Below are 14,984 nucleotides of genomic sequence, written 5' to 3' on the forward strand. Positions count from 1 at the left end.
GCGCAGCGCCGCTATCCCATACTGCCAGTCTCCAAGACAACGGCCTACTTAGAGCCACTACACTGCACTACAGGCGAAGCTCTGCCAGTCACGTGGGCCGCAGGAAGAGCAGCTTTGTGTGTGTGAGTGATATAGAGGGGAAAGAGTGAACACTGCAGGCGTTTCATAACCAGCCAAATGCGTAGTGAGACGGCCATATGTCTGCAACAGTCTGACCTCAGACATCCATCCGTGCAGGGTTTTCCCTCTGGGTTGTTGTGTCATTTGTTGACACTGTATGAATCATCAATATTTGGTCTATTGGATTGTTATCCGGCTTTTTTTGGAATCATACGAATTGCATTTGTTTATATCTTAGAAATTGTTTGATGGTGGAACGTTTGTTGCATTACTTGTCTGGTTTAGTCTTTTTGGGTCAGAGAATTATGTAATTCAATCTGTTATGCATTTAAAGGGGAAAATGTGTATTAAAAAGCACCAGATTTATGGTCTGACATATTTTGTCAACTGATGTTTTTTTTTGTTTGTTTGTTTTTTGGCTGATGCCAATTTCTGGGAAAAAGGGTGGTCTGAAGGCTAAATAATGCAAATTAATGATTGCTGAAATCATACAACCTTTTATCTTATTGATTTTATTCATAAATAATTAAAAAGGATTATCTGTAGATTATGCAATAGACTAATGCAATGCATATATATATATATATATATATATATATATATATTATATATATCTATATATATTAATTATATTATATATTATATATATATTATTATTATTATTATTTATTATTATATTTTTTTTTTTTTTTTTTTTTTTAAACAGATGTACACAAAAATGGCTAAAACTAAATTTTATTAAAATTTATTTTAATAGAAAATATTGAATGCTGAAAAAGATTATCCTTATACAAGGCTGGCATTATAAATGTTGATATATAAATAATATAATTTAATGATGGTAAATAAGATCATATATACACAAAATTGCTAAAATCAAAAGCTTTTTGTTTGTTTTATAAAAACACTGAAAACTGAAAAGATTATACCTATACAAGGCTGTTTTTAGACTTTGAAATTTATACAAGAAACCATTTGCAAATGCCAATAAGCGCAAATTGATCAGTCGCACAAATGAATGAACTGAAATAAATGCTGCAATAAATTCAACATTTTTCTGTTTCATTTTACTGCAATCCAACTAGGGATTGTGGGATAATGTTGCAATTAATTGCTAATGCTTTTATCACGGTATACGATATTATCACGATGTTGAAATTCAGAAGCTTCAGATATAATAGTATGTGTCTTGTCTCTCTGTCAGATGTGATCAAGCTTCAGCTGGTGGATGCTGGTCTGGTGGAGTGTCTGCTGGAGGTCGTGGCTCAGACGGTGGACAGCGACAGGGACGAGGACGTGGCTCAGCTCAAGACATCCTCAGACCTCATGGTCCTTCTGCTGTTGGGAGGTACAGGACCAAATCTCTGAGATAACCATAGTGTCGCGCTATGAGCTCATACAGTGTGTTTAATTAATGAAATGTGCTATTCCTGTGAACGTTCATCATTTCGTTTAGTTTCCCAGCAGTTATATAAACTTAGGGATGCACGTCTTTTTACCCGGAGAAGGAAAGGCCCAAGTGAGGCTTTTGTAGCTGATGTGTAATTCACGCATCAATATTAAACACTAGCTGAAAGAGTTGTGAGGCATTAAAATGTTTTAACTGAATGTACTGAATACTGGAGGTTGGATAATTCCTACACTTCAATTTAAAAGTTTGTGTTGGGTAAGATTTTTAAAAATGTTTTTGTGCTCACCAAGGCTGCACTTATTTGATCAAAAATACAGTAGTGAAATATTATAACAATTTAAAAGAAGTCTTCTTTATATGAATATATTTTAAATTGTAATTTATTCCTGTGATCAGAGCTGAATTTTCAGCATCATTACTGCAGTCTTCAGTGTCACATGATCCTTAGAAACCATTCTGAATATTATCAATGTTAAAAACCGCTGTGCAGCTTAATATTTTTGTGGAAACCATGATATTTCTTTTAAGGATTCTCTGATGAATAGAAAGTTCATTTATCTTTTGCGACATTATAAATGCATTTACTGTTGCTTTCAATCAATTTAATGCATCTTTGTTGAATAAAAGTATTAATTTTATTTATTTAAAAAAAACCTTTGTGACCTCACACTTGAACAGTAGTTTATGTTCCTTCATTACAAACTTGATAATCATCTACTTTGTAGTTTACATTTCTTTCAGCTCTTCTTTTGAAAGAAGTCAGGGTGCTTTCTGGTTCCCATTCAGTATCATATTTTCTAGTAATAATACTCTGAAAATGCAACTGAACTGAAGAACAAATGACTTAAATGGGCTTCAGAAGATTTTCACACTCCACTCTGAGACAAAACTGTAGCATGTGCTAATAATAAACAGAATGTTATCATCTGTTGGTTTGGATAATAATAGTCATCGCTTTTAGTGTGAACGGCCTTAAAGGCTTTGTAACTTGCATCATTCCGTCATATTAGTGTATTTGTGTTGTTGCTCGTGTGTGATGTGTTTTCCTGTAGATGAGTCGATGCAGAAGCTGTTTGAGGGGGGTAAAGGCAGCGTGTTTCAGAGGGTCCTTTCATGGGTGCCCTCCAACAACCACCAGCTCCAGCTAGCAGGAGCGCTCGCCATCGCTAACTTTGCCCGCAATGGTGAGACTTCAGCAGTGTTAGTGAAGGTTACTTTTAAAAGTAATGCATTAAAGTTTGCATGAAAGTTTGCATTACTTAGTTACTTTTAATGGAAAGTAATGCGTTAAGTTACTTTTGCGTAAATTTTTCTCATCTGGGCTGAGCTTGCTTGTTTGTTTTTAATATAAAAAAGTTGTATTTCATGGCAAATATATTTGGTGGCAAATATCACACCAAACTTGAAATGAATAAGCCTCAGGATGAAATGTAAAATAACATCCGTACAGTAGAGGGCACAGCTCAAACAAACCTTTCAGATGTGCTGCCAGTCTGGATTGCGTGAAGAATAGGACACAGGAGAAGAACAATCAACACTCTTCAGCAATAAAAAAAAAAAAAAAATGAAACACAAATGTTATGGTTTTGCTCATAAGTTTACATACCCCTTGCAGAATGTGCAAAATGTTAATAATCGAAAAAAAAATAAGAGGGATCATGAAAATTGTCTTAGTTTTATATAAATGAAACACAAATGTTATGGTTTTTTCACATAACAGATGTTTACATATACTACACAAGACAAAATAATAACCGAATTTATAAAAATGACCCCATTCAAAAGTTTACACACCCTTGAATTTAAATACTGTGTGTAATTTCCTGGATGATCTATGACTGTTTTTATATTTTGTGATAAGTGTTCATGAGTCAACAATTGTTCATTGTTCAACTGCCTGCTGTTCTTCAGAAAAATCTCCAGCTCCTGCACATTCTTTGGTTTTCCAACATCTCCTGCAGATGTGAACCCTTTCCAACAGTGACCGTATGATTTTGAGATCCATCTTTTAACACTGAGGACAACTGAGGGACTTACGCATAACTATTACAAAAGGTGAAAACCTTACTGTAATGTACTGATGTTTAAGAAGGCCACACAATGCATTAAGAGACAGGGGGATGTAAACGTTTTAAATCGAATGATCAGGGTAAATTGCAATTATTTTGTCTTCTGGGAAACATATAAGTAGTTATGTAGCTTTTGAAGTCCAGTACTAAATGAAAATAATATGATTGTTAAACAAAATAAGAAGAATTTACACATCATCATCCTGTTCAAAAGTTTACATCCCCCTGCTCTTAATGCATTGTGTTGCCGCCTTGAGCATAAGTGAATGTTTTCACCTTTTGTAATAATTATGCATAAGTCCCTCAGTTGTCCTCAGTGTTAAAAGATGGATCTCAAAATCATACAGTCACTGTTGGAAAGGGTTCAAATATGCAGAAGGTGCTGGAAAACCAAAGAATGTGCAGGAGCTGGAGGATTTTTCTGAAGAACAGCAGGCAGTTGAACTGCTCAGGACCAACAAGGGAAAATATAACCAACTATCACAAAATAGAATAACAGTCGTAGATCATCCAGGAAACGACACACAGTATTAAGATTCAAGGGGTGTGTAAACCTTGGAATGGGGTCATTTTTATAAATTCAGTTCTTTATTTTGGAGTATATGTAAACATCTGTTATGTGAAATAGCTTATTCTGGACAGTACTTAATAAAAATAACATGCAATTTTCATTATCTCTCTTATTTTGTTTCAATTATCATCATTTTGCACATTTTGCAAGGGGGATGTAAACTTATGAGCACAACTGTAAGTTTATCTAAAATCATTTTTGCTTATTTGTATGTTTAAATTGGATCATCAAAGGTCAACTTGCAAAGACTGTAAGTTTATCTAAAATCATTTTTGCTTATTTGTATGTTTAAATTGGATCATATATTTAATTATTGCCTGTATACATCATATTCTGAGTTTTGCATTTCACTCTTTTTATTCATTTTGAGGAATACTAAATCTGTTTTACTCCAAGTGACATTAGTAAATGGATGTTCACATTGAGTTACAGTGAGCATCAGGTTTACATGCAAAGCGCACTTGATTTCTCTCAACATGGGGACAGGAGAGCTGTCCGTCAACAGATGAGAAAGAAAGTAACGTGTTACTTATTTGAAAAGTAAATTCTTGTCAATTAAAAAATAATGTGTTACTTTACTAGTTATTTGAAAAAAGTAATCTGATTACGTAACTCAAATTACTTGTCATACGTTACCCCCAACACTAGAAATTAGTCCAGGAACATAAAGATGTGATTCAAAGTGTTGTTTTTTTGTGTACAGATGAGAACTGCATCCACATGGTAGACACTGGTATTGTACAGAAGCTTCTCGAGCTGTTAGACAGACATGTTGAAGAGGGGAACGTGACGGTGCAGCACGCCGCCCTCAGCGCTCTGAGGAACCTCGCCATCCCGGGTCAGTCTGAAAGTCCACTCAACCATTGAATAATTCACTCACCTGTGCATGAGTGTCTTAAAACGAAAGCTGCTCCATCTTCTTCTCTCTTCTCCAGTGGTCAACAAATCTAAGATGCTCTTGGCTGGTGTGTCGGATATAGTGCTGAAGTTCCTCAAATCTGAGATGCCTCCAGTCCAGTTCAAGCTTCTGGGAACATTGCGGATGCTCATCGACACACAGGGTATTAATTAACAGAAAACTAAACGACTATCTACAGCTAGTTTAGTCCCAGAATCATGACATTGGTTGAGATGGTGTTGCTGTGCTGACTGGTTGTGATGCTCCAACAAAATTTTTTAAAATTATACAATTACCTATAATATTGAACTATATATCAATTTTATCATATTTTTTTTTATTAATTATGATTTCCTGTATGAACATATATCCTTTTGAAACAGTAAGTTGAGACAGGTAATCCCTTTAGTTCTTTAGGAGGCGGGATAATACCATTCTAAAGAGAATGTGATTGGACAAAAATTGGCCACGCCCACGAGTGCAGGTTGCGTCATCAGTTTTTTTGGTCCTTTTTTTCTGAAAGAGATTTTATTTTTCAGTTGTTAAAAAAAATAATTTCTGTAAAATATGGATATTCATACTTGTTTATTTTCATTAGACAAGTATGGATATTGTAGTGTTTGTTATTTATATTTTATATTATTTTTATATTAATTACTTATATATATTTATTTTTATACTATATATATATATATATATATATATATTTAATATATACTTAAATGTACTATTTCTATTGGTCTTGTGTCTGTGAAGTTTCAGCCCAAAATACCCAACAGATCATTTATTATAACAGCTGGAAAATGTCATTTTTGGGGTGTATCTAAAAAATAGGTGTTTTGGAGTGTATCACTTTAAATGCAAATGAGCAGCATATTCCCGCCCCGTCTCCAGAAGAGAGCGAGAGAACCGGTGATCAGCTGTACATATGGAAAGCCAAATGCACTGAACGTGGGACGAAACAGTGCGATATTACACAGCTCACGCTGCGCTGAACTGTCATCGGCGCGGATTAATTGACAGAGCCACGCGACCGCACTACAAATGGCACGAACTAATCTCACAAGTCGGCGCGGATTAATTGACGGAGTAATGTGACTAGAGCTGTTGTGTCACGTACTAATATCACATTTGTGTAGAAATTATATGTAAAAGGGGATTTTGCCCTTTAAACAAGTATGAATATTGTATATATATTTATTATTTTATAATATAATAAAATTTTTTTATATTGAGCGACGGTATTCTGTTTTGTCAAACTTTCGAAAAGGCTGAGCGAAGGTATACTGTTTCCGAACTTTCCAACACCCCCGCGCTGCTGGAGGCGGGATGTAGATTAATGTAAACGTGTCACGACGCTCGCGTGTATCCCCTAAACACAACAACGATGAAATGATGAAGTGTAGGCAATCTAGGTGTGAGACGGCACCAATGGTCAGAATATTATAGACAAAAGAATAATGATTAGAAGCAGTTCAGAGTCAAGTATCATGTTTGCAATACAAAAGAACCATAATCAGCCCTTTATGGGAAGTGTGAATGGCTCATAATCTGTAAAACTTTAGCATGATGTGGAAAAAAAACATTGGAGTCAGTTTGTTACTTTATTTTATTAGTGTTCATTTATTTTTAAACTGGATAAATTGTTACACCTTTTTATATTTTATGTGGTGCCATGAATTACTTTTTATAAAAACAAAGGTTTATTATGGTATGTTCGTTTGGCATTTCATTTATTGTATACCCTTTAAATTCACTTATTGAAAGAAAATTTGCTTATTAAAATCCAGTATGGTGTAACATTTATTTGAAACACATGTATTTGGTACTTGCTACCTTATATCTTTACTCTTTCCTTTCATTCTTTTCATGGCTTTGGAAAACTCGTCTCGGATGTTTCTCTGCGTCACTTTTTGCATAACTCCAGGTCGTCGACACCAAGCTTCATTGCAATTTCTTTCTAGGAATTAAATGCTTTCTCTGAATCTTTAAAGTCTCTCCATGAGTGACTGTACAGGTGTGTATATATTTGTGCCAGCTCAGCTATTCGACACATTGTATTTATGTTGCTAGCGATAGAAGATGTTGTTCTCTTGCCTGACCTCCAGTGAATGAGATACGAACCGGGAAAAAATCGCACGTCAAAGAAGGTGGAGTTTCAGAAGTTTGTGTAACCGCCACGGACCAATGGAAGCTCAAAGGTGTTAGGAGCTAAAACAAACTCCCCCAGAAAGTTTGCTTTGGTCAGCTGTTTCGAACTTTGTTTCGGCTTGGTTTTGTTGGAAGTTACGTCATATCAGTTCGTTCTTCGATTTCGTTTGAAGTATATCGGGGCCTTCATAACAAAATTACTAAAATGTAAACTAAAATTTAACTGACCACTGAAAGTATAAAAATAAAAGCTAATGCACAATCATCAATAAAGTATTTAAATAAAAGATTAAAATAACACTGATTTAATTGGAGCTTCAAATGTGTATGCCTGCTAAAATTTAGCATGACGATGACCGCAAACAAACACGAGCTAAAAGCCACAAAACACATTTCTTGATTCCATGGATTTTTATTTGAAGTTGATAAGCTTATAAGTCCCTGTATGTTTTACAGCTGTTTAGCTGTGTCAAAGACAGCATGTGTGATTTGATGTCAGGTTCAGGCCTGTCCCAGCTGCTGCCACACAGCAGTCAGTCTCTGATATTAAGTGAGCGGAGGATCGATGGCACTCTGTCATTTATTAACTATGTATCTGCAGACGAGGGCTCTGCCACGGACGAATTTGCATTGTCTTTCATTGGCAACGGCCCAGCCGTGTTAGCTCTCAGTGACAGCTTGGGTTTAAAATGAATATTCCAGGATAAATACAACTTGAGCTGTATCGACAGCATCTGAGACAGTCTGTCAATTACCACAGAAAATAATTTCAACCCATCTCAAGAGTGTAAATATGTGTGTACAGCAATGAACGCCTAACAGAAATATGCATCTTTTACAGTGTTTAGAAAGTACACTACTAAAAGTTTGGTGTTCAGTCAGCACATTAGAATGATTTCTGAAGGATCATGTGACGCTGAAGACTGGTGTAATGGCTGTTGAAAATTCAGCTTATGCAATATTTCACAATATTATTATTTTTACAGTATTTCTGGCCAGCCGTGGTGAGCATAAGAGACTTCTTTCAAAAACATTCAAAAATCTTACCGACCCTAAACTTTTGACACAGTATAATAGGAAAAAGTTTTACAATCGGGTTCGTTTTAAAGCTCATGCATAACACATTTTTCCCAAAAGACTTCTTGGAAGAGCTATAACCAAAAAATATGAGCTTCACATTTAGTTTTTTAAACACTGGTCTGTCTGGCCTCCATGAAGAGCAGTACTGTATAAGCATTTCCTGTTCTTTTTGACAAACCGAGGAATGATTTTTATCAGACATGATTTATTATGTTACATTTAACGCCAAAATATGCCTTTAAGAGGAATGTGCCATGAGAGATCTTCATGTTGCTGCAGCACTAATTTCCAGATTAACAAAAGAGAATTTTAAGATGCTGAAAACATCGGTTTATGAGTTTATGTGTTAATAAACACAGTGCCATGCTTCGCTCTGAAACATGTTTTGCATATATTTATTTAATTAAATCTCAGACTTTACGATTTGGAAATTGCACTAAGCCTGTTTTTTTTTTTCTGATTACTTGGTGGTTTCTGTGATGGTTTGTGTTCAGTAGGTAATATTCATCGCTGTGTGTGTGTGTGTGTCGCAGCTGACGCAGCAGAGCAGCTGGGCACAAACGCAAAGCTGGTGGAGCGTTTGGTGGAGTGGTGTGAAGCGAAAGACCACGCCGGAGTGATGGGAGAGTCCAACCGCCTGCTGTCCGCTCTCATCCGACACAGCAAGTCAAAGGTCTCACACTTCTCTCATTTAGGGCCCTATGAATTTTGTGATGCAGAAAACACTGACGGAAACATAGTGACGCTCACGCTTTTCAGTCACTTCATGAGCATTTCACAGTTTCATTTCAGAAAGTCTATCTTCATGTCACACACACACAGAAGCTTAAAGGTCGTCATGGCAACCTATCAAAATAAAAGTCTGATTTAACTTTTGAAGAAACTGAATATATTACTATTGTACATTAGAATATAGATCTCAATATAATAACAGTAATAATAATAACAGTCATAATAATGCTATTAGTTGTTATCAAAACTTATTTTTTAATAAGTTGTGAGTAACCACACAATTTTTCATCCATGTTTTAAAAAAAATAAAGGGTTTGCTTGATTTCAGATTAAAAGATAAATTAAAATTTTATGAATTTCTAAAAAAAAAAAAAAAAAAAAAAAAAAAAAAATCATAGAGCCCTGTAATCGTAAGTAAATGAATAAATTGTTATTTTTATGATTACAGTTAATTAAACATGCTTTTTGCATGTTCATTACTAACATTTTATTTAAAGTTTAATCAAGAAAAAAAAATGAAATCAAGAAAAACTAAAATGGGGGAAAAACAGAATTTTTTTTGGGGGGGGGGGTTTGGTTAAACAAATAAACAATAAAACTGATTTCATAGGGTCTTACTGATTTCAGTGATGCTTTAGTGATGGTGCAGCACTTTGACTGGACGTGTATCATCAAATACTGTACGATTAAAAAATCACATCTGTACCATGTAAATCTTTTGTTGAATTAAATGTGAAGTTTTAAAGAAGAAAGACTGAAATAGTTACAAGAACAGTATGCAAGAATATTTTGTTGTAAAACGTGCTCCAGTAGTCTTTGTTTTTTGTTTTGAATGTATGTTCTGATTTTGTCGTTTCGTGCTGTGGATGATTTATTCATGGCGGATCCACATCCTCTGGAAGCTTCTGACTGCTGTTTTCTTTCTGAATAGAATGTGGTCCGAACAGTTATACAAGGTGGAGGTGTTAAGCACTTGGTAACCATGGCGACGAGTGAACACATGATCATGCAGAATGAAGCGCTGGTGGCCTTGGGTCTCATAGCGGCACTAGACTTGGGTAAAAATCAAACACTACTGTATGTTAGGGTGAATTCAGGTAAACTCTGGCACTTTTTGCCATTGAAATAACTGGGAAAAAATGCCCCAATTATCCTGAATTAACCCTACATTTATTTTTAATGATATGCTGACAGACCTGAAAGCCTTCAGCAGGCTGATTTCAGTGTTATTTCAGCATTACTTAAGTATCTTATATAAAGTAATTTTAGTATTGCTTATATAGTTTTCATTTTAGTTTTAGTTAATTTTAAATTTTTGTAATTTCATTGTGCTTTATATATTATTTATATATACTATATATATACACAAACCCGATTCCAAAAAAGTTGGGACACTGTACAAATTGTGAGTAAAAAAGGAATGGAATAATTTACAAATCTCATAAACTTATATTTTATTCACAATAGAATATAGATAACATATCAAATGTTGACAGTGAGACATTTTGAAATGTCATGCCAAATATTGGCTCATTTTGGATTTCATGAGAGCTACACATTCCAAAAAAGTTGGAATAAGAGGCCGGAACGGAGTTAAATGTACATATAAGGAACAGCTGGAGGACCAATTTGCAACTTATTAGGTCAATTGGCGACATGTTTGTGTATAAAAAGAGCCTCTCAGAGTGGCAGTGTCTCTCAGAAGTCAAGATGGGCAGAGGATCACCAATTCACCAATATATATATATATATGCACAGTTTTTATTTGTCTTACAAAACTGATTTCAATTTATGCATTTAGCAGATGTTTTTTCCAAAACATCTTGCAAAAGAGAAACAAAACCAATTCATCAAAGAGCCAACAATATTCATAATACACACTGGATTAGGAAACAATCTAGAAGAGGAGAAATGCAGAAGAAGTGCATTTGTTGAAGTTTTCCGAACTTCTGAGTCACATCGTGGTTTTGATTTCAGAGTGCGCAGAGAAGGACTTTGTCGGTGCTGATCTGGTGCAGGTTCTACACAGACTACTGACAGAGGAACACAGTGCACCGGAGATCAAATACAACTCCATGATTCTCATCTGCTCCATCATGGGATCAGGTGAGTCCGGAGAGCACACAAACCAATGATTGAAGTGTGCTTGCTGAACCAGCGTTGTTATTATTAACTAAAACTCAAACTATTAAAAATCAGTATCATTGACTGAAATAAAATATAAATACTAAATAAAAATATTAAACAAAAAATTTAAATTTAGCAATTAGCTGAAATAAATTAAAGCCAAATAAAAATATTAAAACCCAAAAAACGTGTTACATCTTAAATATGTTACATATTTAAAAATTACAAGGTTAAAAAAAAATGCAATGCATTAAGCTGTAAATAAAACAATACAATTAAGATTATTGGAGTATGTTTTATAATAAAGTCATTCTGCTTCAAAATTTCATTTTATTTCAGTGGTTTCTTTTTCATTAATCGTAAGCGTACTAACAATTTTCTGAGTGAAAACTGTTCTTAGACCATTTTTTAGATGGTGACAGTTTTGAAAACTATTTATTTTCATAATGCACAGTGAACGATTCATCACTACCTTATTCCATTTTTTTTTTGTTTTCTTCATAATGTTATATATTTATAACTCTTTATCATTTACTAGTTTAATATCTTGTTTGGCATTACTGAAGTAAAATGCTGTTTGACTACACTCTCCATTAGAATGACTGAATTTGTGCATTTTCTCCTCTCACCTCAGAGCCGCTGCATAAAGAAGTGCAGAGCTTGGCCTTCATCGACGTGGTGTCCAGTCTGCGCTCACATGAGAACAAGACGGTGGCGCACCAGGCCTCTCTCACAGAGCAAAGGTTAACGGCGCAGAGCTAAAGGACTCTTCCACAGCATCTCCTCCCTGCCTGCTTCCCCTCACACACATATCTCTCGTTGTCATGTGCCAAGCTGTTGTCCCCTCCGCGTTCCCTGCTACAGACTCTCAGAGCCCTCTGTTTGCCCCGTGCATGCAGAGACGCGTTACCCAAAGGCCGCCATACTTTGTAGACAGCCTTCTGCAATAGATTCATCCACGAACAGCAAAATATTTTTAAAAGACCATAGCTGTGATTAAAAAAAACCCCATGAAATTCACCTATAAAAGTTGAGATAAAAATAGAACATGAATGTTGGCAGTGGAAATAGCGCAGTTGTGCTTTCATGACATGTAAAATCACACATACCTACCAACTTGTGCATGTTTTTTTTTAAATCGTCCGGTTTGTTGATATGTTCAGCTATTCAAGCCACGCCCATATGATATATGCCCCGCCCCCTCTCCTTCTGCTTACTAATTTACATAGAAGAGTAGAGATCAAGTGTGTTTGTACTGTATAGGGCACCTCTGGACCAGCATGGACCTTTTCATATTTTGCCTCCTGGTCCTCGTGCCGCCCATAATCCATATCTACTGGAAAGAGCTAATTCAAATCATATCATTAGTCTGTTGCATTTACGAAAATCAATGATTATTGTCATATGGATGTGTGAAGAAGTAATATATCTTGATACCGAGGACTACAGTCGTTGTATGTGACGCTCTTGGAAACACGATTTTTATCATTTCAGGACCTCATTAAAAGAAGTGACGTCATTATAGTGTAGTATCAATAACTTAAAAAGGATAGTTCACCAAAAAATAAAAAAAATATGTCATTATTTGTTCACATTCAAGTGGTTCCAAAACTCTATGGCTTTCTTTCGTTTGTAAGCACACAAAAGAAGATATTTTGAGGAATGTTGGTAGCCAAACAGTTTTGGGGCTTTTGACTTTCAGAGTATTTTTGTCCATACTGTGGAAGTCAATGGCACTTGGAACCATTTATTTACCAACATTCTTAAAAATAACTTCTTTTGTGTTCCTTAGAAAGAAATTGCAATGCTCTGTAGAAGATATCTTGAAGAATTTTAGTATCCAGATTGTTTCAGGTCCCATTGACTTCCACAGTATTTTTGTTTGTACTGTGGAGGTCAGTGTGACCGAAATGGTTTGGTTACCAAAATTCTTCAACATAATCTTCTTTTTTGAAGAATTAAACTATTAGGTTACCAAATCCTGCAAAATATCTTTTGTGTTCTGCAGAAGAAAGGAATTCCAACATTGTATAGATACATTTAAGATACATACTGTACATTAAAGATACTTATTGTTGGTAACCAGCATTTTGGGGCTTTACTTCCATGGTATTATATAGTCAGTGAAACCTGAAACTATTTGGTTACCGAATTCTTCTAAATATCTTCTTATTTGTTCCACAAACGAAAGAAATGCCTGTATTCTATAGAAGGTATTTTGAAGAATGTTGGTAACCAGACATTTTTGGGTTCCATCGACTTTCACGGTACATTTTATCCGTGCTATGAAAGTTAAATGGACCTAGAACCAAAGAAAGAAATGCAAAGACCTGAAAAGCCAACATTCTGTCGAAATGCCAACATTCTGTCGAAGATATTTTGAAGAATGTTGGTAACCAAACCGTTTTGTGTCCCATTGACTTCCATTGAATTTTTGTCTATACTATGGAAGTCAGTGAGACTGAAATGGTTCGGATACCAACATTCTTTAAAATAATCATCTTTTTTGAAGAATGAAACTATTTGGTTAACAAATTCTGAAAGATATCTTATTTTGTGTTCCACAGAAGAAAGGAATTCCAACGTTCTATAGATACATACAAATACAAGATGCTTTGATGAATGTTGGTAACCAAACATTTTTGGCCCCATTGACTTCCATGGTACTTTTTATTCGTGCTATAAAAGTTAAACCAAAGAAAGAAGTGCAAAGACCCAAGAAGCGAAGAAAGAAACACCAACATTCTGTGGAAGGTATTTTGAAGAATGCTAGTAACCAAACCGTTTTGTGTCCCATTGACTTCCATTGTATTTTTAGGCCATACTATGGAAGTCAGTGGGAATGTTGTTTATTAAGATATCATCTTTTGTGCTCTAGAGAAAATGCATGCAATGCATACAGGTTTGGAACAACATTAGGATGAGTGAATGATGACATGTTTTTCATTTTGGGTGGACTATGCCTTTAAAACATACATTCCTGGTCAGGAAATGAATAGCATGACTGCCAGTACGCCGTTAGCACACACACATACAGTAGCCATCATGGCAGATTACTGAGACATGTAAGGGCTGGGACAGGTTATGTGTGTAGCTGAAACCGCCACAGTTACGCTGAGCAAGGTAACCGAATAATAATAATAATAATACTAATGTCTCGGATGACAAACACTCATTGTGAATGTTTCTTTTGAGAAAGTGTCTTTTTTGCATGTGGAGCTGCCTGTCCTTCTGTCCATCCTCTCCAGTATCCTCTGAACATGCACCTCCTTGCATGTCCGATACTGTGAAAATCACTGTTATGTGACCATTTTATGTCAGGTTAATAAGTTCTTATTTATCATGTTTGTACCCTCGAGGAACCACATGGCAATCCAGTATATCTACAGTAGAGCCGTACAAATATAAACGGAAATAATAGTTGTAAATGTCTGATGAACTGTACATTTCAAAGATTTAAACTTATTAAAACAATTGCTGGTGACAAATTAATGCTCTGTGATTCTACCTTGACTTGTTGTCAAAGTTGATATTAGTTAAGGTGGAAATGCTTTATTACGTAAATGTTGAGCAGATTAATGACACAATGCAGTGGACTTTTATTCAATTGCATAAATCTTTAGGGTGAATAAAAACTCCCTCGTTCTTCTTTTCCATTTCGATGTTGAGCGGGGAATAAAATGATCTGAGAAAGTGGACTGAATCAGGAGAAACACTAGTGATGCATTCTATCATTGTCAGAAAGGATGTTGAAATATTCTAACCAGCTCTAATAAAATGGCAGGTACTTTTTTGTTGTGTATATTTAAATAATTAATAACATGC

General features: G+C 35.2%; 1 protein-coding gene across 2 annotated transcripts in view; it reads left to right on the forward strand.

Annotated features, from left to right (window-relative positions):
• Window positions 1-14,651, forward strand: part of LOC109083310 (rap1 GTPase-GDP dissociation stimulator 1-like) — a 51,369-nt gene extending 36,718 nt beyond the window's left edge. For both annotated transcript variants that reach the window (XM_042728678.1, XM_042728679.1), the window contains 8 exons: window positions 1,325-1,468; window positions 2,584-2,715; window positions 4,875-5,009; window positions 5,107-5,232; window positions 8,834-8,973; window positions 9,964-10,090; window positions 11,010-11,138; window positions 11,794-14,651. In XM_042728678.1, coding sequence (XP_042584612.1) covers window positions 1,325-1,468; window positions 2,584-2,715; window positions 4,875-5,009; window positions 5,107-5,232; window positions 8,834-8,973; window positions 9,964-10,090; window positions 11,010-11,138; window positions 11,794-11,921 — 1,061 coding nt within the window. In that variant the 3' untranslated portion in view covers window positions 11,922-14,651. The remainder of the gene's footprint in view (window positions 1-1,324; window positions 1,469-2,583; window positions 2,716-4,874; window positions 5,010-5,106; window positions 5,233-8,833; window positions 8,974-9,963; window positions 10,091-11,009; window positions 11,139-11,793) is intronic.
• The last annotated feature ends 333 nt before the right edge of the window (window positions 14,652-14,984 follow it).

Source organism: Cyprinus carpio, chromosome B7 (assembly GCF_018340385.1).
Source record: "Cyprinus carpio isolate SPL01 chromosome B7, ASM1834038v1, whole genome shotgun sequence".
Classification (NCBI taxonomy): domain Eukaryota; kingdom Metazoa; phylum Chordata; class Actinopteri; order Cypriniformes; family Cyprinidae; genus Cyprinus; species Cyprinus carpio.